This window comes from Prionailurus bengalensis, chromosome C1 (assembly GCF_016509475.1).
Source record: "Prionailurus bengalensis isolate Pbe53 chromosome C1, Fcat_Pben_1.1_paternal_pri, whole genome shotgun sequence".
NCBI lineage: Eukaryota > Metazoa > Chordata > Mammalia > Carnivora > Felidae > Prionailurus > Prionailurus bengalensis.
Genome location: NC_057345.1, coordinates 13,968,137 through 13,993,357, shown reverse-complemented (window position 1 = coordinate 13,993,357; position 25,221 = coordinate 13,968,137). Strand labels below are relative to the sequence as shown.

At 55.0% G+C, this 25,221-nt stretch overlaps 2 protein-coding genes across 6 annotated transcripts; one reads left to right on the top strand and one right to left on the bottom strand.

The window, feature by feature from the left end:
• Window positions 1–225: 225 nt before the first annotated feature.
• On the bottom strand, window positions 226–17,204 carry SLC66A1 (solute carrier family 66 member 1). Of its 4 annotated transcripts, none has more exons than XM_043573915.1 (8): window positions 17,082–17,204; window positions 11,741–11,909; window positions 4,679–4,808; window positions 3,762–3,849; window positions 3,026–3,168; window positions 2,763–2,855; window positions 2,087–2,272; window positions 226–1,183 (listed from the first exon to the last, which is right to left on the bottom strand). In XM_043573915.1, exons 2-8 carry the CDS (start codon window positions 11,902–11,904, stop codon window positions 1,112–1,114), a joined length of 876 nt encoding a protein of 291 aa, XP_043429850.1. In that variant the 5' UTR covers window positions 11,905–11,909; window positions 17,082–17,204; the 3' UTR covers window positions 226–1,111. The 4 variants fall into 4 exon arrangements, with proteins under 4 accessions (XP_043429850.1, XP_043429848.1, XP_043429849.1 ...); XM_043573913.1 differs by lacking the exon at window positions 17,082–17,204 and adding an exon at window positions 16,287–16,391; XM_043573914.1 differs by lacking the exon at window positions 17,082–17,204 and adding an exon at window positions 16,282–16,362.
• On the top strand, window positions 16,516–24,210 carry LOC122480014 (aflatoxin B1 aldehyde reductase member 2). 2 transcript variants are annotated; one of them, XM_043573911.1, is made up of 7 exons: window positions 16,526–16,891; window positions 19,084–19,271; window positions 19,469–19,573; window positions 21,584–21,680; window positions 21,903–22,002; window positions 22,620–22,749; window positions 23,786–24,210. In XM_043573911.1, the coding sequence occupies exons 1-7, from the start codon at window positions 16,558–16,560 to the stop codon at window positions 23,945–23,947; spliced, it is 1,116 nt and encodes a 371-aa protein (XP_043429846.1). In that variant the 5' UTR covers window positions 16,526–16,557; the 3' UTR covers window positions 23,948–24,210. The 2 variants fall into 2 exon arrangements, with proteins under 2 accessions (XP_043429845.1, XP_043429846.1); XM_043573910.1 differs by having other exon boundaries at window positions 16,516–16,891; window positions 21,584–22,002.
• The last annotated feature ends 1,011 nt before the right edge of the window (window positions 24,211–25,221 follow it).

Genomic DNA, 25,221 nt, shown 5'->3' with positions numbered 1-25,221 from the left:
TCAGAATGGGATCTGGGAGACAAACTGAGGTTGGGGTCCAGAACCAGAGCTCACGGCTGGGCCCTGCCCTCCTCGCCTCCCTCCCATTGTTCTTTCACCTCCTTCCTGCTCCCTGCAACATTCCCCACCTCTCCCCGTTATCCCCTGCTCATTTTCTGCATGTCCCCTCCTCCAGGAAGGTCTCCCTGACCTGCAGGGAGATCTGGGATGTGCCTCTCCTCCAACTGAAAATTACCAAAGCTAAGCTTTATTAGGCTCTTACTACATGCCAGACTTTGGGGCTAACCTCCGTTAATTACGCCATCCTGGAAGGAAATACAAAATGGTAATGTTGTCATCCCACTTCACAGATGAGGTAACAGGCGCAGACAAGCTTAAGATGCAGAACCAAGGTCTGAACCTAACTATTCTGCTTCTTCCTGAGCACAGAGGAGCCGGGACCTTGTCAGAGCATCGTCCTCGCTGCTGTGTCCCCACCATGAGAAGCAGGTGAGAAAACCAGAGGTCCCCAGGAGGCTGGGCGATCTGCTCCTGCTCGGCTCTGCCACATCCGGACCTTTAGGCCCCCACCTGAGACCTGGCAGCTGGGGCCCGGATCACCATCCACCGCTGTCGCCTGGAGCAGCCCAGACCCCAGCACCTCAGGAATGAGGACAGAAAGAGGCCTCGCTGGGAGGTACCATTTACTGGGCTTCCGGAGTCACCAGGATGGCCCCGGATGCACCCGGCTGCACCTGCGCCCCGCTCCGGGGCGCATGCAGACAGATGGAGGGAGGGGAGCTCGTGGGCGCCAGCTGCCTTCTGGGAGGCCAAGGTCTTGGCTGCAGGCCCTCCTCGAGGCTTCCAGGGACAGAAGCCTCAGACACTGGTGTGTGTCCCAAGAGGGTGGGGGACTGGCCCTGGTGCCCCTCTCACTCACTCCCTGAAGAGTCGGTCGGGGCTCCCGGGAGTCAGCCCAGAGATTTCAGAGGTGGGTGGGGAGCTCAAGGCACCCCCAGCCTCCTCCACGATCCAGTCCACGGTCAGCAGCCCCGTGTCTGCCCACAGCTGTCCCTTCCTGGGTGTGGCATCTGGAGGTCCCGGTTTGTCCTGGGTTCGGCCTGGGTCCCTGTCAACTGTGGAGCAGGGGCTGGCGCTCCGCGGAGGTGGCCGTGTTCCTGTACACCAGGAACTGGATAGAAATCTGGAAGGGCCGACGTCAAGGCCAAATGGAGCAGAGATTGGGATGGACGTGACCCGGCTCCCTCCGGAGCTGCTCCCCTCTTCCTTCCCAGTCACCCTCACTCTGAGAGGCCAAGGTCTGGAGCTGCAGCCCCTCCTTCGAGGCTCTCAGGAACAGCTGCCTCCACGTTCCAGCCTACACTCCTCTGGCCTGGATGGGCTGATTTCCCCCTTATTCCTCAGGGCCTTTGGACAAGCTGAGTCTAGATCACCCCTCCCTTGCCTCTCTGCGTGATTTCTTCTTCTCCCGGGGGGGGGGGGGCAGTTTAAATTTTTTTTTTTTAATGTTTATTTATTTTTGAGAGAAAGGAAGAGGACAAGCGGGCTTGGGGTGGTGGGGGCGGGACAGAGGATCCCCAGCAGGCTTGGTGCTGACAGCACAGCACCCGATGTGGGGCTTGAACTCACAAACCTCGAGATCATGACCTGAGCTGAAGCCTGACACTTAACTGAGCCACTCAGGCACCTCTTCGGGGCAGTTTAAATGGCACTGTGGTGGCCTTGGCTGACCTTCTAAACCAAGACAGCCCCCGGCGCCACACTCTGATCACTCCATGCGTGCCAACTGCCCCCTCACTGAGCTGTAAGCTTCCCAGGCGAGGGCCGTTCGGTTCCTGCTCACCGCCGGGTCTGGTGCCTCCCGGGGTGCTTGGATGGGTGGGTGCGGAGCCGTGTGCAGGCGGAGGCTGCCAAGCCGGCTCCACGCTGCCCAGTCCCTGAAGGATAGGACGGTGTCCCGCAGCAGCACGCCCCGCCCTGCCCTCCGCCCCGCCCCGCCCCTGAAGGATATGATGGGGTCCAGCAGCAGCACGCCCCGCCCCACCACGCCCTCTGCCCCGCCCTCCGCCCCGCCCCTGAAGGATACGATGGTGTCCAGCAGCAGCACGCCCAGGCTGCCCACGAGCCAGGGCAGGTGGTGCAGCAGGTAGCTGCCCTCACTCTGACCCACCTCGGGGTTCTTGAGCAGCACGCTCAGCCCGTACAGCGTGTTCCCCAGCATCACCAACGCGAACAGCGAATAGGAGACCCCCTGGGTCGACTTCCTCAGAAACTAGGGGTGAGGAGGGGGTGGGGTCGGAGGTCGCAGACAGGACTCTTGTCACCCTGGGTTGTCACTGTCCACACGTCCCTGTCGCACTGTGCATGCTCTGAGCTGACGTCTCCCTGTGCACCCGGTATCCACGACCCGCACCCCTACACCCGTTCTGGGCCCGTGGGACATTGGCCCCACGATGGCCCGCTCCCCCGCCTCCCACGGACCCTCGCTGCCCCACAAGCCCCCCTGGCCCCAATATGCCACTCTCTCCTCTCCTCTCGGGACTCTGGGCCTAGCCCCTGACCTCGCGTGACCTCCTGCTTCCCTGAGACACACACGGGACACACGTGCCCGTAGGCGGCCCATGCCCACTCCCCAGAGGCAGAAACTGAGGCTTCGGGAACTGGATGCACTTGCCCAAGCCAACAGTGAGTTTGGACCCAGACCTTTTGCGAAACTCCACACCTCAACACAGGGGGTCCACCCACCCCTGCCCCAGGCTCACGTTAGTGCGGATCTGAGGCAGCCGGGAGAGCAGGTACAGCACGCTGGAGACAGAGCCGATGACGAAGCCGATGATTTCCTGCCGAGTGAAGGGCTGGGAGGGAGGGGGTGCTCAGTGCCTAACAGGGGCCAGAGGTGCAGGGCGAGACCCCAGGCCCCCTGGGAGAGGGCAGTGCCCAACCCCCCGGCCATGCAGGGCAGGGTCCTTGGGGACGACGAGCCGGCCCCCAATCCACACCCCACCCTACCAGACCCGCACCTCACCTTACTGCCCGGCTCCACTGACAGAAGCGTCCGCCCCCGGAAGACTTCGCTCGGGGCAGTCACGGGGCCAGCACTCCTCAGCAGTGGGGTGGTACACACCATTGCCAAAATGAACAGGAGCAGAGAATTGATGGGGGTAGACACTGGGCGGGAGGCAGGTGGAAAGCCACGGTTAGGTTATCAGTGGCAGGAAACAGACCAGGACTTGAGTCCTGGCCTTGCCCTTCAGTGGCTGTGTGACTCTGGGCAAGTAACCGAACCTCTCTGAGCTTTAATTCCTCATCTACAGAACGGGTGTAATCATAGCACCCTTCTCCTCGGGTGGTAAAGGAGAGACGAAGGCAGCAGGATCAGGAGGGGGTTACCCCACACGGAAATGCCAGCGAAACAGCGCCACCCCCAAGTGCCTCCATCTGACCTCCCCCTTCTCAATCCTCAAGGGCAGCGAGGACCTGTCCTTGTCCTCGGTTCCTCAGCTCCAAGCCCAGGGCCAGGCACAGAGGAGCAGCTGAAGCCACGTTTGCTGAATGAGAGCTCAAGAGAAGGGAAGTCCCTGCGGTCCTGCCGGGATGTGCCAATCACCCTCCGGCCTCCATCGTGGCCGGCTGGGGCTCAGACCTGCAGATAAGGCCCTACGCTGAGTTTATCACTGGGCAATGGGAAACCCACTTCCTCCCAGGCTGCCGGCTCTCCCGCTGCCCCCGACACGCCCGACCCAGAGGGACCCTGTACTCACACAGCGAGGGGCGTTTCTTAAATTTGTAATGAAAGTACAGTGACAGCATCAGCAGGTCCGCCAGTACGTAATATACCGCCGTGTAGGTCTGCAAGACAAACAGGGCTCCCAGGCTCTGCGGACCATGTGCCGACAGCACGGCCACGCTCGGTCAGCAGCCGGGTGGCCCGGCCGATTCATTTCACCTCTCTGACCTTCTGTCTCCTTATCTGGGAAGGAGCGGAGCACAGTTTCTACCTGGCAGAGATCAGGGAGGCAGAGGGAGAAAACGTGCAGGATACAGAACGGGACTGGGAGGTTAAGTGAGGGCTCTGGTCTGGCTGGTACAGGAGCCATCAAGACTTTACAGTCCTGGGGCGCCTGGGTGGCTCAGTCGGTGGGGCGTCCGGCTTCGGCTCAGGTCATGATCTCGCGGTTCGTGGGTTCGAGCCCCATGTCGGGCTCTGTGCTGACAGCTCAGAGCCTGGAGCCTGCTTCGGATTCTGTGTCTCCCCCTCTCTCTCTCTCTCTGTCCCTCCCCCACTCATGCTCTGCCTCTCTCTCTCAAAAATAAATAAACATTAAAAAAAAAAAAAAAAAAAAAAAAAGACTTTACAGTCCTGGTGGGGAAGGCAGAGGATTCCTGTGATTCCTGGCACCTGGACCTGCCAAGGGAAACCGTTCCTCCTCTGGGGCCCCACACCCTAACAGCACAGCCCCCAGAGCGATCCTCTGGTTTGATGTGCTCAGTGTGCAAATGGAGAAACTGAGGCCCGGACAAGGGCACCGACCGACCCCTTGTCACGCCTCATGGCAGGGCGGAAGGCACTCTCTACGGGGTGGGGCCCTCGCCAGATGGAACCATGGATCAGGACGCTGGAGCGGGGACCCTCGTGCTGGCTGTCCCGTGCAGCCCACCTGCCCGCCATCTGGCCCACCTGCAGGGGCAGCTGGTCGGCAAGGAAGGAGCCGATGAGGTTGCAGGAGTCTCCACCGATCCAGCCCAGGAGGAACCACAGAGACAGCGCCTGGTCCATGTTGCCTGTCTTGCAGGCCTTGATGTACTGGCTGTGGCAGAGGAAGGAGACGACACTCAGGGGAAGAGTGGAGCAGGGGCCGCAGAAGCACAGGAAGTCACCCGGGAACCCTGTGGGGCGTCCCTCTTTCCAGAACCACCCATAGCAGTACTCAGATTCCCCTCCGTGGCCCCCTGGCATCTCCCAGTGGGAACGTGGAGTTTTTACAGGGTGCTAAAGTTCTGTGTCAGGCCCTGAGACCGCTTCACAGGGACCCCGCATTCTTTCTTCTGAGGAGGGGAAGGGGGTTCAAAGGTCGGTGGCGGGAGCACAACGCCTGGGGCTGCACGATCTCCAGGAGCAGCCAGTGATAAGATGGGCCAGACGACAGCCCATTACCTTCAAAGGGCAATAGGAAGGGGCGCCTGGGTGGCTCGGTCGGTTAAGCGTCGGACTTTGGCTCAGGTCATGATCTCGGTTCGTGAGTTCGGGACCCGCGTCAGGCTCTGTGCTGGCAGCTCAGAGCCTGGACCCTGCTTCAGATTCTGTGTCTCCTCTCTCTCTGCCCCTCCCCAGCTCTCTCTCTCTCTCTCTCAAAAATAAATAAACGTTAAAAAATTTTTTTTAAAAAGGGCAATGGGGAGGGCCAGGGCTGGGACCCCCAGAGCTCTCCGTCACTAGGCCAGTGGCTTCTGATATGCTGGTGGTTTTCCCAAAGGCCCTCTCTTTGGACCCTTGGTCTTAGCATGAGGTCAATGCCGATGACAGGTAACGGGAGAATTCTGGGCCCTCTGTGCATATGGACTCACCCAGTCCTCACAGAACCCCCACAGGGCAGGTCTGTGTAGCCACGTTCCTCATAGGGGCTGGGCCAGTCCTGTCACAGCCAGACCCTGAGGCTCCAGTCATCCATAACCTTTACACAACTGCCATTAAGCCTTTACATTTCTGTTTAGTCGTTGGTGTGTATTTAAATAAAAGGGGGCTAAGTGGTACCTCACCCCACCCCCACCATCACCAACATCAGAAACTGAGCAGAGAGCATGGCCTGGTTCTCCCCATGGCCATCTCTCCCTCTCCTCCTCCTGTCCGAGCGCCCCCTGCCCAACCACCCACCTCTGTGTCTCTTATCCACGCCTGGTTCCTCCTCGAATCTTTCCTCCCTCTCAAGGATCTTTCTAAAACCCTGAAATCATTCAGAGCCTTTCACTGCTGTTCAGCGAGGAGTCGCATCCTCCCGGGCGCGTCCTCACGTGGCCCCCAGGTCTGGCTCTTCCTCTGCCCCTGCCCCCTCCACCAGGACCTATTTCCCTTTCTCCAGCCTGTTCCTGGCAGCCGGCCGGCCCACTCCCTCCTCTTCCTCTTTGTGTTTCATGGCTTGAGAACTATCACTTCCTCCCCAGGGCTTCCTTGTGGCAAGCTCGCCAGTGTCCTCCACTTCTCCCTTGTAACACAGGACATCCCCGTCCCTCCCGGACTCAAGCTTCCTGAAGGCAGGAATAGGGTCCGGCACAGGCCTGGCACCGCGGAAGCCCCTAATTAAGGTCTATCCTCTGGCCCCTAAAGCCCCTTCTGGGACATGTGTCTTGGCAAGACTCCATAAATTTCAGGGGCAGTGATTCTGCCGCACTCAAGAAAGGCTGAGTCCTACAGAGGAGCACAAAGGGGACTGCCCTTCCTGCTGTCACCTGGGGCTCTCTCTCCGGCCTCTGACCCCCCTCACTGGTTACTCGGCCAGGCTCAGGCAGGCAGGAAAAGCCTCAGCCAGCTCCTCAGATAGTTCTAGAGAAGCTCTCAGCCCGGAACAAGGCCTCTCTCTCCCTCGGCCTCCATCAGTCACCCATACCTGTCCGGTCAGCCTGTGAAGGGCCTCTCCAACTCCCGCTAATATCGCTGCTTGTTGGATGGCTTACACGGCCTCCAAGCTGGCCTCCCTGCCTCCAGTCTTATTCCCTGTCCCTCTAGCCCTTCTTCCCTGTGACTCCCACACTGCCTTTTTTTTTTAATGTTGACTTATTTATTTTGAAAGAGAGAGAGAGCAGGGGAGGGGAAGAGAGAGGGAGAGAATCCTAAGCAGGCTCCACGCTGTCAGCATGGGGCCTGACGTAGGGCTTGATCTCTGTAGCTGTGAGATCATGACCTGAGCCAAAAGTAAGAGTCTGATGCTTAACTGACTGAGCCATGCAGGCGCCCCTCCCAGACTGCCTTTTAAAAGGAGCCAGCAGGTCATGATCTCACGGTTTGTAAGATCAAGCCCCACGTTGGGCTGTGTGCTGACAGCTCAGAGCCTGCTTGGGATTCTCTCTCTCCCTCTTGCTCTCTGCCCCTCACCCACTGGCAGTATGCATGCTCTCTCTCCCTCAAAATAAATAAACTTAAAAATAAATAAATAAATAAATAAATAAATAAAGGGAGCCACAGTAGAAGCTCTGGAAAGGCAAGGATGGCATCTGCTTTGACGACTTGCAATATACCCACAATGGCACCTGGAATAAGCCAATTCAATAAAAATGTCAAGCCCATGACAGCATACTAGGACAATTCAATGGGGGAGTCATAGTCTTTTAAACACATGGTACTGGGACAACTAGATATCTCCATGCAGAAGAAAGACTGAACCCCTACCTCACACCATATACAAAACATCACTCAAACTGTATCAACAACCCATCAAAAAGAAAACCACAGGCTCAAGATGGAGTCACTCAGGCCAAATCACCAAACAGGGGCTTAATAAGTAATCTAATTGCATCTCAACCCAGAAACGTAGTCTTAATTGGTCAGGAATTTTCTGGTCAGCAGCAATGAGGTCATCTGTCCTCTCCATCCCCCATCAAAAGAAGATGAGGTAATCTACTAAGTAAGATCCCCTGCAGGAAAGTGAAGTTACCTGATACCATCCTTTCTTTCTCTCTTTCTTTTTTTTCTGCTAATAATTTCTTGCCCCACTCTCCTTCTTATAATCTTCCATTTTATAAAACTCCTTAGAGCATCTATTTGCCAGATGGGATGCTGTCCAATTCATGAATGGCTTCATAGCACCAACTGGATCTTCAATTTTACCCAGTGGAACTTTGTTTCTTAACAGACCTAAATTTAAAAGCTAATTTGTTACCCTGCGATTTATAATAAGAAATCTAGATTCGGTCTTCACCCCATCCCTGGCAGAGAGCTCCTAAAAACCTTGCGATTTCCAAAGGGATTAGAACAATAAGGGTGCCTTTTGTTATGTTCACGAGGTTAAGTTTTGGGAAGCCTCTGGATCCTCCAAAGAGGAGGGCTGGTTGCCATGATGTGATTAAACCCTTGGAACTTTCCGGCCCAATCCAGTGACCTCTGGGGAGGGGGCAGGGGCTGGAGATGAAGTCAATCACCAGTGGCCCTGATTTAATCAAGCATGCCTGTGTAGCAAAGCCTGCACAAGAAATGGAACAGACAGGTTCAGAGAACTTCCAGGTTGGTGAACGTGTAAGAGATTCAGGGAGGGCGGCGCGCTGGGAGAGAAATTAGAAATTCCATCTCTTCCATGTAGCTGTTCCTGAGTTACACCCTTTTGTGATAAACTGGTGATCCAGTGAGTAAGATGTTTTTCTGACTTCTGTGAGCCGCTCTAGCAAATTAATCAAACCCAAGCAGGTTTGATCTAGAGCTGGTCTACACCTACCAGAAGCACAGGTGACAACCTAGACTTGCAAGTGACCTCTGAAGGGGGAGGGGCAATCCTGTGGGACTGAGCCCTTAACCTGTGGGGTCTGATGCTGTCCCAAAGTAGACAGGGCCTAAACTGAGTTAAATGCTTGGTGCTGTGGGGCAAAAATACACACGGATGCTGGTGTCAGAATCAGGTAAATCTATAACACTCTCAGAAGAAACGATAACAAAAGAGGGCTTCACCTACATCCATTTTGACCTCAAACTTTCTAATTGATTAAGTTCTTCTTTCCAGCTCATCCCACAACTCAGGCAAAAGACCCTGAGGGCAAAGCATCCCGGGAGGGGAACCGAAACTACTCCCTGAAACTACTCCCTCAGGCGACAAGGACGGCCCTGAGCCAGCAAAACCCGGAATGACTGACCCCAAGACAAGGACTGACCTGACCCTCACTGCCCACCAGCACGTCCCCACTGACCCCTGTCCCACATTTTCCTTAAATAAATCCAGATGGATTTTCAGCACTACGGAGACAGTCCTTGAGACACAAGTCGATGGTCTTCCCAGGATCGGCCTCTTGGAAACAAATTCCTTTCTTGGTTCACCATCACTCGGTGTCTCTGCCTTCAGATTCTGTCAGCAGTGAGTGGCCGAACCCGGTCTGTGTGGGACCCCCAAAGCTAGGTGCTCTTGTGCCCCTGCACCCCAGTTACGATAAGGGCAAATCTCCGTGACTTGGGTTAGGCTACGATGCTTTTTTAGATAGGACACCAAAAGCACGAGCAACAAAAGAAAAAAAAGAGATAAACTGGACACTGTCCAAATTTAGGACTTCTGTGCTTCAGAGAACACCATCGCGAAAGTGAACGGAGAACCCACGGAACAGGAGAAAATACTTGCAAATCATATGTCAGATGAAGCTGCTGTATCTAGGATATGTAAAGAACCCTTACGACTCAACAACAGAAAGACAAATAATCCACTTGACAAACGGGCAAAGGATCTGAACAGACCTTTTTCCAAAGAAGATACACACATGGCCAAAAATCACAAGAAAAGCTACGCTTAACATCACTAGCCATCAGGCAGATACAAATCAAAACTACAATGAGATAACACTGCAAAGCCATTAGGGTGGCTACGATAACAAAGAAAATACGCATTGATGGGGATTTGGAGACCCTGGAACCTCACACACATGGCTGGTGGGAATGTAAAATGGTGCAGCCTCTCTGAAAAACAGCCTGGCGGTTCCTTATTAAAAAGAAAACCACTGGGGGCGCCTGGCTGGCTCAGTCAGTGGAGCGTGTGATTCTTGATCTCAGGGTTGTGACTTCAAGCCCCACGTGGCATACAGAGATTACTTAAAAACAAAACTCTTTTTTTTTTAAGTTTATTAATTTTGAGAGAGAAAGGGGGAGAGAGAGTGAGCACAAAGGGGGGGAGGGGCAGAAGGAAGGAAAGACAGAATCCCAAGCAGGCTCTGCACCATCACCACAGAGCCAGACTCTGAGCTCAAACTCACAAACTGTGAGATCACGACCTCAAAATCAAGAGTCGGACGCTTGACCGACTGAGCCACCCAAGCGTCCCTTAAAATAAAAATCTTTGAAAAAGGGGCGCCTGGGTGGCTCAGTCGGTTGAGCGTCCGACTTCGGCTCAGGTCATGATCTCGCAGTCAGTGAGTTCGAGCCCCACGTCTGGCTCTGTGCTGACAGCTCAGAGCTTGGAGCCTGCTTCAGATTCTGTGTCTTCCTCTCTCTCTGTCCCTCCCCAGTTTGTGCTGTTTCTCTCTCTCTCAAAAATAAATAAATATTAAAAAGAAAAATGAAAAAAAAAATCTTAAAAAAAAAGAGAGAGAGAGAAAGAAAAGAAAACCACAGGCCCAAAATGACATCACTAGGGCCAGGCCACGTCATGAAACCAGAACTTAATGTTTTTTAAACATCCTTAAAAGAGTAAACACACAGTTACCATATGACCCAGCAATTTTGCTACTTAGGCACGTACCCAAGAGAAGTGAAAACATGTACCCACAAAAACGTGCACATGAATGCTCACAGTGGCCTTGACTGGCATAGCCGAAAAGTAGAAACAGACCAAATGCCCATCAATGGATGAACGAATGAAAGGTGGGATATCACACACAGGAATATTATTCAGACGTAAACAGGAATGAAGCCCTCACACCTGCCAAACATGCATGAGCCTTGAAGACGTTATGTTAAGGGAAAGAAGCCAGGCTTTCGCATACTCTGTGATTCCATTTACACGAAATGTCCAGGGTAGGCAAATTTATAGCAACAGAAAGTAGACTCGTGGTTGCCAGGACCTGGGAGTGGGAAATGAGGAATGACTCACTGCTTTGGGGGTTTCTTTTTAGAGCGAAGAAAATGTCCTAAAACTGATTAAGGCAATGGTTACACAACTCTGTGGCTATACGAAAAACACTGAATTATACATGTAAATAGGCTAATTATATGGTATGTGGATTATCTCTCCATAAAGCTATTTTTAAAAGATGCCGAGCTCCTGATTAAACTCCTATCTTTCTCCCTCAGGATAAAGAGCACGTTTCCTAACAGGGGAGAATGCCTCACATTACAGGGCCCTTGGTGACCTTTTTGACCTCACCTGTCCCCGCGTCCCTGACCCGCACACGCTCTGTCCAGCCACGGGGTTGTGCACGCAACGAGCAAAGGTGTACGTTCCCTCACGCCAGCAACCCCGGCAGTTAGGGAGCAACGTTCCCATTTTGCAGATGGGGAAGCTGAGGTACGGAGCAGCAAAGTGACTCTCCCAGGTCACAGTGTGTCCTCTTCCCCAATCATGCCAGTGGCCACGCTGTTTGGTAATCCCTGCTTCTCCGCCCACCACCAGACTGTCACAGGACAAGGGCTTGGTGCATCTCAGCCCACCCACCCCTCTGCTTCCTCTCTTCCTAGCTGTGCAACCTAGAGCAAGTTACTTAGCCTCTCTGGGTTTCCGTTCCCTCATAAAGTAGGCACGGCAACTGTTCCTATTTCACAGGCTTATTATGAGGATTAAATGAAGTAAAAAACACATCAAGCGCTTAGAAATCAGCCACATACACACTGGACCCTCAACACAGAGCAGCAAGTGTTAATATTCTTGTTATTATCATCTGGGTGTCAGCCTAGGGTGGGGTTCAGCGCAGGGCCCTCCGGGGCGGGCTGGAAGTCAGTGAGTGGGAGTGGAGGCAGCACACATGGCCTTGAATCTGGAGAGGCCCCTCCAAGCAGTGCCTGAAGCCATCGCCCCACCCCACCCCATACCCCTGCCCTGCTCCCTGCGCCCCTGCCGGTACTCACGGGAAGGTGGATGCTGCAAAACAGAGAATGGAGATCAAGCCCAGGCCCACGCTGGCCTCGTCCCAGCCGTCCTGGGCGCATTCGCCAAACACGTCCCATATCCACTCGAGGGAGCCGTTGGGGCAGCTGGAGAAGTTGCCGGAGCCCAGTTTCTTCCAGACCATGGCCGCTGTGGGATGGAGGGAGGGTCGTAGGGGGAGAAAGAAAGGGCGCCTTCAGCTCTGGCAGGTCTGCATCCTGTGGTCCCCCCAGCTATGCCCATCCCCAGTTTTAACACCTGGCACCGACCAAGCCTCTGAATCTGAGGACAATCAGCCTCAAGGACAGAAAGATGACAGCACACGCGTGCCAATAACACGGGCAGGGAGAGTGCTGATCTGCAGTCAGGGACAAGTGTGTTCGAATCCCAGCTTTACCACTTGACGGTGCTGCAGCTTTGGGTAGATGCCCCGGCCCCCCTGTGCTTCAATACCTTCATCTATAAAAGGGGTGGTAACACTACCGCCCTCACACGGATGTCACCAGGGTTAAAGGAGTCCCTACAGTGCGGAGAACTGAGCCCTCAGAGGCACCTCTGTCAGAACTTTTGAACATTTACGTTGTTTCCAATCTGTTTTGTCAATTACTCCAGGCGGGTCTGCTGAGAGCAGGCCCCGTTGAGCACATCGTCTCATTTAAAGTAGGGCTATCTGCCAACATCGCTCAGGGGATGACGGCCAGGCGGGCCCAGGGGCTGCACAGGTGGCTGGGACCCAAGCGTGGCACTCACGCAGAATTCTCCAGGAGCAACATGTGTGGGACGCCCGCTGGCAAGGGGTCCAGAACCACCTCCCCATTCTCACCACCAGCAAACCCAGAAGGTGGCTGGTGCAGGAACAGGCAGGAAAGTCTCCTCCCGGTGCCCGAGCACCCTGCACAGTGACTAAAGCAGTCCCCGTCTGCACGACAGTCCAAGAGAAGGGAGAGAAAGTGGAGCCAGATGGCGCCGTGTCTACCAGGCAAGACGCATCACAGCCCTTGATTACTAAGCTCTTTGCCAGCTTTGTGCTAAGCACCTTGCAGGCATTTACTCATGTTGTCCTCATATCAACTCCATGAACGGAAGGGACTCGTACCCAGCCAGGAAGCGGCAGAGGCCAGAGTCAAAGCGGGGACTGGGAGCCCACCACACCCCAGCTCATAGCCACCCTGCCAATGCTGCCTCAGGCGCTTCTGTCCCTGGGTGTGGCCGAACTCTCCTGTGGCCTGGCCTAACTGCCCCGACCTCCCCAGCGGCCAGAAGGCAGGCTTCCTCTTCTCTTCCTGTGCTCAGAGGCTTTCCTCACCAGACTGAGACTGTCTCCGGCCACCTTCAGTTCCTACTCAGAAGGCCCAGAATCCTCATAAAGCAGTGCCCTGTGCTACGGAGTGAACATTTGTATGCTCCCCAAATTCGTACATTGAAACCTAACTAACCCCCAGTGTGATGGCATTAGGAGATGGGGCCGTTGGCAGGTGCTTGGGTCAGGAGAGCAAAGCCCTCATAAATGGGACGAGTGTCCTTATAAAAGAGACCCCAGGGAGCTCCCTCACCCCTTCTGCCATGTGAGGACACAGCGAAAAGACAGCCACCTATGAGCCAGGGGGCGGACCCTCACCAGGCACCAAATCTGCTGGTGCCTTGACCTTGGATTTCCGAGCCCCGAGAACACGTAAGAAATCAAAGTGTATTGTTTATAAGCCACCTGGTCTTTGGTGTTTTGTCACAGCACCCAAATGGACTGTCACCCTGGCCAGACCCTTGGAAGTGCTGAGATGGCAGCACCCTGGGAGCACCAGGGAGGGAAAGGAAGCAAGTCAGCTTCTCTTCTCAGGAAGTTTGAGACTCTCAGCCCTACTCTGACTGGCCACGAGCAGAGGCCCTGAGCTGGGGGCAAGGGCATCCAGGTCACTGTCTGCCCGGTTCTCTGCAGTACTGCCGGGGCCCAAAAAGGGTGCTGATAGCCTCTACCTGCATCCTGGTAACCCACCTTGATGACCTCCAGCACAGCCCACGTGGGAGCTGTTGACCTGATGTCTTGCCACTAGCACCTGCGAGGCCACCCAGGTTACAGACAATCCAGGTAAGAACTGTATCTCTGCTGGGCGAAAGGCGTCTCAGAGCAAGTCCTCTGGTCCCCCAGCCACCTCCCAGCTGGACTCCCCGCCGTCCTCTTACAGATTCTGAGTGTGCCCATCCAGCCCATCACATGAATACATCGCCACCCTCGTAACTTCCCTGCGAGGTAGTGGAGAGGGTCTCCGTTTTCCAGATAAGGTCGGGTGGCCCTACCCAAGTGAGGAACCCGTCTGAGCCTCTCTATAAAATGGGGATGATGACACTCACTCCTTGGGGTTTGTGGTGCAGATGAAGCACATTTAAGGCTCTTAGCCCAGCGCCTGACTGGCTGTCAGGCTGGTGACTGCTTGAGGGATGAGAACCCTATAGCTCAACCATCCTGAGGCCACTCCCTCACCCCCCATCCTTTTCACCAGGTTAGGGAGGAAATAAGGTGAGCACATGCCCAGTGAGGGAAGGGGGTGTCTTGAGAATCGTAGCTTGGCTCAGAGGGCCCAGAGCACTAGGTGGGTGGTCTCCTATCCATGCACAGGGCATGCGTACAACTCAGGGCACTCTAAGACGCACATGAATCCTGACCAGAGGGCCTTCCCCTGGGGGCCGCTGTGCGTACAGCCCGTCACCTATGGGTTCTGACCCAGCTAAACAGCCAGCCTGGGCCCCAGGCCTGGCTTCTGGAAAGGTGCCCACCTCTTGGTCAAATAGCACTGTGAGAACAGATGTCCGGGGTTCCAACAAAGTTTGGCTGCATCCACAGGTTTGACAAGGACCACAGCAGGGGTGTCTTGGAACCACAGAGGGCACGTGTCCAGAATTCAGGAACAGTGTCTCTGGACTTCAGATCAGGGTCTTTGGGTTCAAGAAACAGCCTTAAACACAAGGGATTTGGGATGCCTGGCTGGCTCAGTTGGTAGAACATGTGACTCTAGGTCTTGGGGTTGTGAGTTCAAGCCCCACACTGGGTGTAGAGATTACCTAAAATTAAAATCTTAAAAAAAAAAAAAAAAAAAAGAAGGGCAACCCCATCTGATTCTGGTGCACACGGCCATACTCTGAGAAAGGCTGTGCTGGAGAAGGCATCACCTGCCATACCAAGTTCCTCTCTCGGATCCCAAGCTGAATCATGGAGATGCTTCCCATGGAAGCTTCCCAAGGAAGCTGCAGGCCTCCAGGCTTCCGCACGTGTGGTCTCTTCCCCGAGGAGTGTCCTTCTGCCCCTGGAGGGCCTGGTAAAGGAGACACTGAGACCGAGTTCTAACATGTCATCTCAAAGAGGTCTTGCAAAGGCTGGCTGGATGACACCTGTCACCCCACCGCCCCCCCCCCCTCCTTCACATACCTGAAGAATGCTTATCACATTCCTCAGCTAATCCTGCTCTTCAAGCCCACACCCCTCCCTTCACCCTAGCTGTGACGGACTCTCAGGGCTGGAAACACCAGCTGCACAATAAAGGTTCAGAAAGTGCTGAGGAAGAAAGAGGAGACAGACAGAGAGGAATATAGAAAGGAAAAAGGAGGAGGGAAGGAAGGAAACTAGTCGTGAGTTCAGATGACGTAGGTCTGAGGAGAGAACACCCTAGAACCTGATGCCTACAAGGTATAGAACTCCAGGGCAAGTGACTGAGCCTCAGAATTCCAATCTATACAATGGGGCAGGGGGGGGGGGGGAGGATAACCTAGGTATCCACCTCTTAGACTGCAGAATTACAAACTGCAGAATTAAATGACATAATTCAGGCCAAGAAATATTAAGGATGGTACCTGGTACAGGCTAAGCACTGGTTGCCTCGTGTCCCCCGCTCCTCTACCGCCCTCCGCAAGTCCCTGGCGCAAAGCAGCCTTTAAGTGTTGAATGGACAAGACCCGCGCCAGTCTTCCAAACCCAGCCTCCCCATGTACACACTTGAAAACTTGTCCTAGGCATGAGGGGAGGAGGCAATCTGGGCTCCCAACAGAACCGCGGCGTCTGTGGAGGGGAGGGGCGTCCCCGCTGGTGGATACCACCCACTCCAAGGCCTCCAGGTCCGTGGCCACCTGGTGACTCAGCCCCGCGCGAGCCGCCTGTTTGGCGCGGATAATGACAGGGCAGCTGCTGGGGTCAGCGCTCAATCGCCGCGAGGCCCCCTCCCATGGCCTGCCCTGGAGAAAACAAAGCCGTCGGACACAACGGGGGCCGACCGCCGGAACCAGGAGGTGAACAGGGGACTCAGATACTAATCCCTGGACAGGCTCGGCTGAGAGGCCATGCTCAGGAGGGGAACGTATGCCCCCCAGGGGCCACCTAATCCCGGCTCAGAGCCTCGTCCCGGGATCTCGTACCCGAAGGAGGGGACAGAAGCCCCAAGACGGTCTAGGGGCTGGAGGAGGTTATTGGAAAATGTGGCAGAGACGCCCCAGAGTCCCGACCCGCAGCCTTCATCCTTGCCCCCAGCCTCAAACCTGCCTCACCGCGCCAAGATCCACAACACAGCTCCGGCTTCTGGATTGAGTCTCCACAGCCTAGGTCAGCTGACCCGAAACCCCGCCCCGCCCCTGAGCCGCGCGGCTCCGCCTCCTGCGCCGTGGGCGGAGTCTATAGACCTTGGGGGCGGTGCGAGCAAGCGGAGCGTGCGCGGTGGGGCTGTGCGCAGCCTGTCTCCGTTCCCTCACCGCCTCCAGGCTCCTCTCCGGCGGCGGGTGGGCGGGGCTCGAAGCGCCTCAGCGCGCAGGCGCCGACCTCATGCTGAGCGCCTTGCGTCGCGCTGTGGCCCGAGGAGCCGTCCGCTGCACCCGAGGTCCCCGGGTGCCCGAGGCTCGCGCCGCCGCCGCCACCGCCATGTCCCGGCCGCTGTCTCCACCGCGAGCCGCCTCGGGGCCCCCGGTCCGGCCCGCTACAGTGCTGGGCACCATGGAGATGGGGCGCCGCATGGACGCCCCAGCCAGCGCCGCGGCCGTGCGCGCCTTCCTGGAGCGCGGCCACACGGAGCTGGACACGGCCTTCATGTACAGCGACGGCCAGTCCGAGAGCATTCTGGGCGGCCTGGGCCTCGGGCTGGGCGGCGGCGACTGCAGAGGTAACTTGTACCTCCCCTGCACCGTGCGGCGCCCAGCCGGCCCCAGCCACGCGTACCCTCCCGGGCGCCGACCTCCCGGCAGCTCCGTGAACGTCTCGCCCCGGACAGCCGGACAGTGCATTGTCCTGATCTCCTTCCCCTCACCTTCTCTTTCCTCTGGGGGTTGCAGCTCAGAAACCCCGAATCTTACCCTGAGCCTGGTCTAGTTCTTCGCTTCCTCCCAGCCTTGCTTTCTTGGGGCACCTCTTCTGCGGGCACTGGTCTCCAGAGAGAGCTCTGCAGTACCCCCTCCAACCCTGTCGAGTGCCCCAAAGCGGGGCCCCAGTAGCTCCACCTCCTCCCTCTCCCCATTGCCCTCACGGCCCATGGCTCTCTAAGCACCCTCTTCTCATCCTGGTCTTTCATCAGTCCCTAGACTTTGCTCTCTTTAGTTGACAGTACCCTGGCTCCCAGAGAGAGCTGCAGCTAGACCACAGAGCAAGCTGGGGGAGCAGGGGTGGAGTGGGGAGATTCGTTATGGGGCTATAGGAGGGAAGGTGGCTCTGACCCACCCACAGGGAGCTTAGAGTCTAATAGGGAAAGTTGAAGCCCAGAGGAGGAAGCACTTTGGGGGATTATGGGGTCAGGGAGAGGCCTGTGGAGGGTTCAGAGAACACTGGAGCTGAGCCTTAGAGGACCAATAGTAATTTACTGAGACGATAATAAGAGAAAGGGATATCAAAGGCTGAAGGTACAACTGTGCAGACCAGGCTTGGAAATGCAGTGTCTGGAATGTGGAAGGACGGCCAATAGACAGGTGTGGCTTGAGTGGAGGATGTTTGTGCATGGGAGGGACTGTCCTTCATTAGCCTGATGCCATTGGATGTGCCTAGGAGGGTACCTGGCATGTGGTGAGGCCCAGTAAACGTTTGCTGTTATTTTTACTACCTTACTCTTTTCAGGAGCCCCCTCTGGGCCCTCCTTGGATTCATAGCTTGGTGGACCCGGAAGAACAGAATGGGAACCTGAAATCAGACCCACGCTTTCTAGTTAACCTGCCTGCCCCTCCTTAACGATGAAGGTTTTGTTTCTGAATTGGTTTTTCTCCTCCAGCCCTTCCCTGCTTGCTTCGTTGAGTACAGGCATTCACTGAGCCAAAGTCCACAGGTTGAACATGAGGCAAAGTTCACACCAGGAACACAGAGGATTTGAGAAATGTAGGGAAATGGAGACAATGTGGACAAGAAGCGGTGGGACTTATTCCCTCCCACATCCCAAGTAGTCTGGTGACTCCCCTGTGACCTGGTGATTTGCCTTTGCCCTGTGTGAAAAGTGCAGAATCCAGCCAGTTAAGGCCCTTCTGAGCTGCTTGCATGGCAAAACACTGCCTTGTTCTCTGAGTCTGAAGGGGAGAGAGGTCTGTAATCACCTGCTGCCTTTGCCTTTGACCTGTCTCTCAGATTGAAGTGTGCCAGTGATGCCTGTTCGGGCAGCTCCGTCTCTCCAGGGTTCTTGAGGCAGCCTCTTGTCTCCTGTTTCCAGGCCCACCCTTTTAGTTGTCTCCCGACTACAGACACAGTGAACATGGCTGCCTTTGGTGGATGGTATTTGAGAAAAACATTTGTGATTAGGTCTGTGACCCTTCCCTTGTCTCATGTCCTGCCGCTCCCTGCCTGGAGTTGATGCTCTTAGAACTCAGCATTGCAGGGATGGCCTTCCACATACTTTTCTTTTCTTTTTTTTTTGGCCTGTGACTTTGCCTGCATTCCCACGCTCTGGAATGTGCTTCCTATCCTCCCATGTTGGCTGTGACTCATTTTTAGAGACTCCGCTCCTGGGTCATCCCTATAGGAAGCCTTCCTTGGAATTCCCAGAATGGCCACAACCCTGTACTCTGGGCTCTTTTAGCACCAGGTGCTTATTTCTACTGTGTCATAACATCACCTTTTAGACTGTGAGCTCCTTGAGGGCAGGGAGCAAGTGTGCCTCTAGTGCTGGGCCTGGCACAGCCAGCAGTTTGGTGACTAATAATAGTGATTAAAGCAGCAGTGAACACTGAGAACTTACATATTTAATGCTCATGATCTCCCTATGAGACAGTTCCATTGTTCCATCCCCATCTTACAGATTAGCAAATTGAGGTTCAGAGATCTTAAATAATTTAGACAGGGTCACACAATAAGCCTCTTAGCCATTGCATTCTCTCCTCAAAGTGAAAGTCGCCACCAAGGCCAATCCCTGGGAAGGGAAATCGCTGAAGCCTGACAGTCTCCAGACCCAGCTGGAGACATCACTGAAGCGGCTACAGTGCTCCAGGGTGGACCTCTTCTACCTGCATGCCCCTGACCACGACACCCCCGTGGAAGAGACGCTGCGTGCCTGCCACCAGCTACACCAGGAGGTGAGGCCAGCCTCCGAGCTCCAGGAAGTGGTCTGCCGGTCCTCTCCTTGGCCTGCCGTTACCCAGGAGAGTGGAGGCACCAGGGGAGTCCCAGAGCAGAGCTGGGGGCAGACCCCGCTGCCGGGGTCCCCACCCCTGTTTCCCCTTTCTAGAGTCCTGGGCCGTGGCGGCTTCTGACTGAGGCCTCTCCTCTGCAGGGCAAGTTTGTGGAGCTTGGCCTCTCCAACTATGCTGCCTGGGAGGTGGCCGAGATCTGTACCCTCTGCAAGAGCAACGGCTGGATCCTGCCCACCGTGTACCAGGTGAGGGCCAGGGCTGCAGGGCCCATTTGCGGGGCTGCTGCTGATCCCGGGTTCCCCTGGCCCCTCCGACTGCCCCCTGTGCCCTCTCCCTAGCAGCCACTCCCCTGCCGACAGCCTGTAGAGGGCTGCCGGGTGCCATGGGGATGAGGGGCAGGCTCCTCAGCTTGACCCACGGGCACCTGTTGGCTCTGGCCCTGGCTCCCCTCATGGCCCGCATGTGCTCCTCGGGCCCTTCCTTCCCGCCCTGTCTCTGTGCGTCAGCCTGGACCACTCCTCCCCTTCTCCCTGGTAGATGTAAGCGCTCAGGCCCCGCTTAGATGGCCCATCTCGATGCCCCAGAGGAGCCTCCAATATCAAGACTTCATCTCCGTGCATTCAGAGTGTTTGTAAGCATCTACTGGGATCACAGAACTCACCTTTATTCTGTTTTTATCTGTGTGTATGTGGGGGTTTTTCTTGTAAAGAAGGTTCTTTTTTTTTTTTTTTTAATGTTTGTGTATTTTTGAGAAAGAAAGAGTGAGCAGGGGAGGGGCAGAGAGAGAGGGGGACAGAGGATCCGAAACAGGCTCTACGCTGACAGCAGTGAGCTGCTGCGGGGCTCGAACTCATAAACCGTGAGTTCATGACCTGAGCCGAAGTCGGATGCTCAACCGACTGAGCCCCCCAGGCGCCCCTGTGTGTGTATTTTTTTTAACTGAAGTATAGTTGACACACCATGTGACATTAGTCGTAGACGTACGACATACCGATCCCGCTAGTCTCTGTGCTGTGTTATGTGCATCATAAGCGTGGCTACCAGCTATCAACACATAATGCTGTACGTACTGTTGCCTGTATTCTCTCTGCTGTACCTCTCGTCCCTGTGACTTCTTCGTGGCATAACCGGTACCCTGTATCTCCCGCTCCTTTTCATCCCTCTTTGCCCATCCCCCACCCCCTCCCCTCTGACAACTGGCAGTTTGTTCTCTGTATATGTGGGTCTGTTTCTGCTTTTTTGTTTGTTCATTTGATTTTTAGGTTCCACGTGTAAGTGAAATCATACGGTGTTTGTCTTTCTTTGACCTATTTCACTTAGCATAATTCTCCGTAGGTCCTTCCATGTTGTCACAAATGGCAAGATCTCATCCTTTTTTATGTGGCTGAGTGATACCCCGTTGTGTATATGTACCACATCTTCCCTTCTGCATTCATCTATTGACAGATACTTACTTCTGTGTTGTTGTTTTTTTTCCTTCTGTGTTCTGAGCTTGACTCTAACATCTGTGAGAGGCAGAGGCAGAGACCTGGCTGGACTTACTTGTGTTCGGAAATGCAGCGTCCAGCCCACGGTGGCAACAATAGATATTTGTGCAATGATATAGCCAGTTGGGTTTCCCTGCCTTGGACCCAGCCCCATCTCCCCAGCCTCTGCCACCACTAGTGATTTGGGAAATCACTGCTGAGGTCCTGGGCAGGTTTTGACTGACAGTTTGTTTTTTTTTTTTAATTTTTTTTTTCAACATTTATTTATTTTTGGGACAGAGAGAGACAGAGCATGAATGGGGGAGGGGCAGAGAGAGAGGGAGACACAGAATCGGAAACAGGCTCCAGGCTCTGAGCCATCAGCCCAGAGCCCGACGCGGGGCTCAAACTCACGGACCGCGAGATCGTGACCTGGCTGAAGTCGGACGCTTAACCGACTGCACCACCCAGGCGCCCCATTGACTGACAGTTTTAAACATATTTTTTTTGATGCTTATTTATTTTGAGAGAGAAAAAGAGACAGAGAACCAGCAGAAAAGGGGCAGAGAGAGAGACGCAGAATCAGAAGCAGGCTCCAGGCTCTGAGCTGTCAGCACAGAACCCAATGTGGGGCTCAAACTCACGAACCATGAGATCATGATCTGAGCCGAAGTTGGACACTCAACCGACTGAGCCACCCAGGCGCCCTTTGACTGGCAGTTTTAAAAGAAGGCTGGGGTCTCTTCCCTGGACACAAGCACCCTCTCCATCTGGCTCTTCTGTCTGCAGGGCATGTACAACGCCACCACTCGGCAGGTGGAAACGGAGCTCCTCCCCTGCCTCAGGCACTTTGGATTGAGGTTCTATGCCTACAACCCTCTGGCTGGTATGGGCTGCCCTGCCGTGTGGACAGGCTCCCCGTGGGCGGGAGGGCATTCCCGGCCCCTGTGTCTGCCTATTCCTGACATAGTAGATGCCCGGCCCAGGACCTGGGAGGCTGGGCTGGGTCCTCTGGCTCTCCTGGGTTCCCTGCCATCCCACCCCTCAAGTCCAGAACAGCCTCTGGGAACAGTGCGAGCCAGCAGATCTGATGGCAGTCTTCCCGCAGGGGGCCTGCTGACTGGCAAGTACAAGTACGAGGACAAGGACGGGAAACAACCCATAGGCCGCTTCTTCGGGAATACCTGGGCTGAGACCTACAGGAATCGGTGAGCTGGGGGTGGGCTGCGTCAGGATGGGTGGGGCACAGGGTCCCCCTTATCTGGAATGGAGAGCTTCTACGCTGCTTTCCTGGGGTCCCAGGTCTTCCCCGCTGCCTGGACCTACATCTCCTGAACTCTGGTGCTTCTGGTGTTCTCTGGACCTCTGTGAATAAACCAGGATCCCTGCCCCTTACACCGGGCCTTCCAAGTCATAGCTTTTCCCTGAGAAGTGCTTACCACTTGCCAGGAAGGAAGGAGCGAGCCCTGGGTTGACACTCACGGGGCCTGGGGCTGAGTCCTGCCCTCCCCCCCCCCCCCCCCCCCCGTACTGGTCACCTCTGCTTCACTAGGTAAGGTAAGCGTAGGGCAGCTTTACGAGTTCAAAAGAACTCCTAAAGAGGTTAAAGGTGGGGTCTCTGGTGAGGTCCCTCTGACTGCCTCCCGCGCCCAGTCGTTCTGCTGCCTGATAAAGCGGAAGAAACACTGGTTCTGCTGCCGGAGAGATGCTGGTCCCTCCTCACTGCAGAGTTAGGTGGGCACAGCTGCTGTGCTTGGCGTTTTGGCTGTAGCCCCGCTGTGCCCCCATGTTATTGACCCTTGTGCCACCCCCTTCACCTGCCCAGCTTCTGGAAGGAGCACCACTTCGAGGCCATTGCCCTGGTGGAGAAGGCCCTGCAGGCTGTGTACAGCCGCAGCGTCCCCAGCATGACCTCGGCCGCCCTCCGGTGGATGTACCACCACTCCGGGCTCCAGGTAAGCCGCCGTCCTGGACGTGCTGCTACTGCCCTCTGAGGACAGCCAGACTTACCCCTAGGTGACTTCTAAGTCGCTTCTGCCGCTTCTTTTTTTTTAAGATTTTATTCTGGGGGCTCCTGGCTGGCTCCGTCGGAGGAGCACGTGACTCCTGATCTCGGGGTGGTGAGTTCAGGCCCCTACATTAAAAAAAAGAAAGAAAGAAAAAAAAAAAGAGAGAAGATTTTATTTTTAAGTAATCTCCACAGTCATTATAGGGCTCGAACTCACAACCCCGAGACCAAGAATCACATGCTGCCCCCACTGAGCCAGCCAGGCGCCCCATCTAAGTAGTTTTTTCCTCCGAAGTTTCTTTCGGCCCCATCCCTGATGGTGAGCGATTCTTCCATTGTTCTTAGTGGATGTCTGAGCCCCAGACCTGGGATGAGAGCTTCACAAACATGTCTTTAGTTAGTACTTAGGGCTTAGGAAGTGGTGTTCTCCATGAGGGGATGGGTTCACACAGCCAGGAAGGGGGCAGAAAATCAAACTCATTAGTCTCACTCTGTGGTGGGACCTCGGGTTTCCCCTCTCTCTCTTGTGTCCCCTGTCTTCTCAGCTAAAACTTTTCTCCTGTATCAGCCTTATACATACAGTTGCACAGGGTCTGCCGTATATATGGTAGTTTCTCAATAAATGGGGGCTAAGCGCTTTACATAATTTCTCATTCCCATAACCACCCTGAAAATAGAGAAGACTGAGTCACAGACAGGTGAGGTAAGTAAGCCAAGCTTACACAGCTGGTGGGTGGCAGAACGGGGCTCTGAACGTAGGTCTGTCCGAGGATGAGCCGTATGACAGCGGAGGGAAAGAAGACAGGGTTTGGAGTCACATAGTTGAAATTGTGGAAGGTGCCTCAAGTTCTTTGCGGAACTGTGCACGGCGTAAATAAACTTCAGAGCCCGAGTCTCGGCAGGGGCGGGGCTGGGAGGGAGGGCTTGTGGCTGGAGTCACTACAGCGCATGAGATGTTCACCCGCGGCCGTCTCCCCTTGCAGGGTGCCCACGGGGACGCAGTCATCCTGGGCATGTCCAGCCTGGAGCAGCTGGCACAGAACTTGGCGGCAACTGAGGAAGGGCCCCTGGAGCCCGCCGTCGTGCAGGCCTTTGAGCGAGCCTGGCACCTGGTTGCCCACGAATGTCCTAACTACTTCCGCTAGGCCGCACCCTGGCCCGAGCTGCCAAAGGTTTCTCTCCTTTCCGTCACATCTTCTGTTCTCTCACCCTGACCAGTCTGCCTTAAGTTGATTAAGTGTGGTCTTTTTGATTGTCTGGATCAATGCGTTATTTTTCTAGATTCCCATCTGGCTCCTAGTTGCCCTCAGAATGTGGAAACGCTGGGGCTGTGGTCCCCTTGGGAAGTTCCTGTCTGAATAAAGCAGGCACTTGACCTGGCTGTAGCGCAGGCCTTGAGTAAACCCCATGAACCTGTCTCCTTGACTTATTTGCGACCAGTTTTCATCCTGCCTAGGGGCTTCCTGCGAGAGGGGCAGAACCATGAGATGGAGTCTCCGGAGGGCAGAGGTACAGTGCAGGCTGCCCTCTCGAGGGTCTCCCCTGCCTTCTGTCCCGAATCCAGCCTGAACTCTCAACAGCAGGTTTGAGCTGGCCCTCACTCTGCTGTACACAAAGGAAGAAAAGTAGGCCATACACCCTGAAAGGCATTTTCTCTTATTCAGAATCTCCTCATGAAATGGAGGTACTTAGAATCATCAAGGCCAAAACCTTCCATTAGAGCCTCCGCCAAGAAGAATAAAGACGCTCCCGGGCACCTCCTAAGATGCTGCGGAACATTTTTCGCAAACTCCATTTCAGGAATGGCTTTACTCTTAGTGAAAGCCTCCTGTCTCCTTGTCATCTGTAAGACACTCAGCCTTAGCCCTGGGTCTCGTGCTGCTGGAAGTGTGGCATGGGCAGCCAGGGGCACCCAAGGCTGGAAAAGAAAATCCCAGGTCTGATGGCTGGGATTTGAGCATTCCCGGTGCGGAAATATGGGTTTAGCTCTGGGCAAGGGAGGCAAGCAGCAGAAGTCAACACTCAGAGCTTGCTAAACGTGAAGTAAGGAAAGGGGCTTAACTTGGAAATTCTAGACCAAACCACCAATCAGGCTCTTTGTTCTAAGAAATGTCCCATTTGTCAGCTAGCGGGAGACACCTTACAGACAAAATGTCATTCTCTACAAAAGCAGTCACCCTTCTTTGTCTTCACCCACAATAAAATGGATGGCTCCCAGGCACCTGGGTGGCTCAGTAGGTTAAGCCTCCGACTTCAGCTCAGGTAATATTCTTACAGTTTGTGAGTTGGAGCCCCTCATCAGGCTCACTGCTGTCAGCACAGAGCCTGCTTCTGATCCTTGTCTCCCTCTCTTTCTCCTCTTCCCCCATTCACAGTCTCTCTCTGTCTCTCAAAAGTAAATAAACATTAAAAAAAAAAA

Excerpts from the sequence above, each read along its gene's own strand:
- SLC66A1 (XM_043573912.1), bottom strand. The coding sequence starts at position 15,099 with ATGTTAGAACTCGGTCTCAGTGTCTCCTTTACCAGGCCCTCCAGGGGC. Across the intron at positions 11,910-14,930 it reads GGATCCGAGAGAGGAACTTG|CGGCCATGGTCTGGAAGAAA; the intron begins GTATGGCAGGTG and ends TCCATCCCACAG. Across the intron at positions 4,809-11,740 it reads TTTGCAGCATCCACCTTCCC|CCAGTACATCAAGGCCTGCA; the intron begins GTGAGTACCGGC and ends CCTCTGCCACAG.
- LOC122480014 (XM_043573910.1), top strand. The coding sequence starts at position 16,558 with ATGCTGAGCGCCTTGCGTCGCGCTGTGGCCCGAGGAGCCGTCCGCTGC. Across the intron at positions 19,574-21,583 it reads TCCTGCCCACCGTGTACCAG|GGCATGTACAACGCCACCAC; the intron begins GTGAGGGCCAGG and ends TTCTGTCTGCAG. Across the intron at positions 22,750-23,785 it reads ACCACCACTCCGGGCTCCAG|GGTGCCCACGGGGACGCAGT; the intron begins GTAAGCCGCCGT and ends CTCCCCTTGCAG.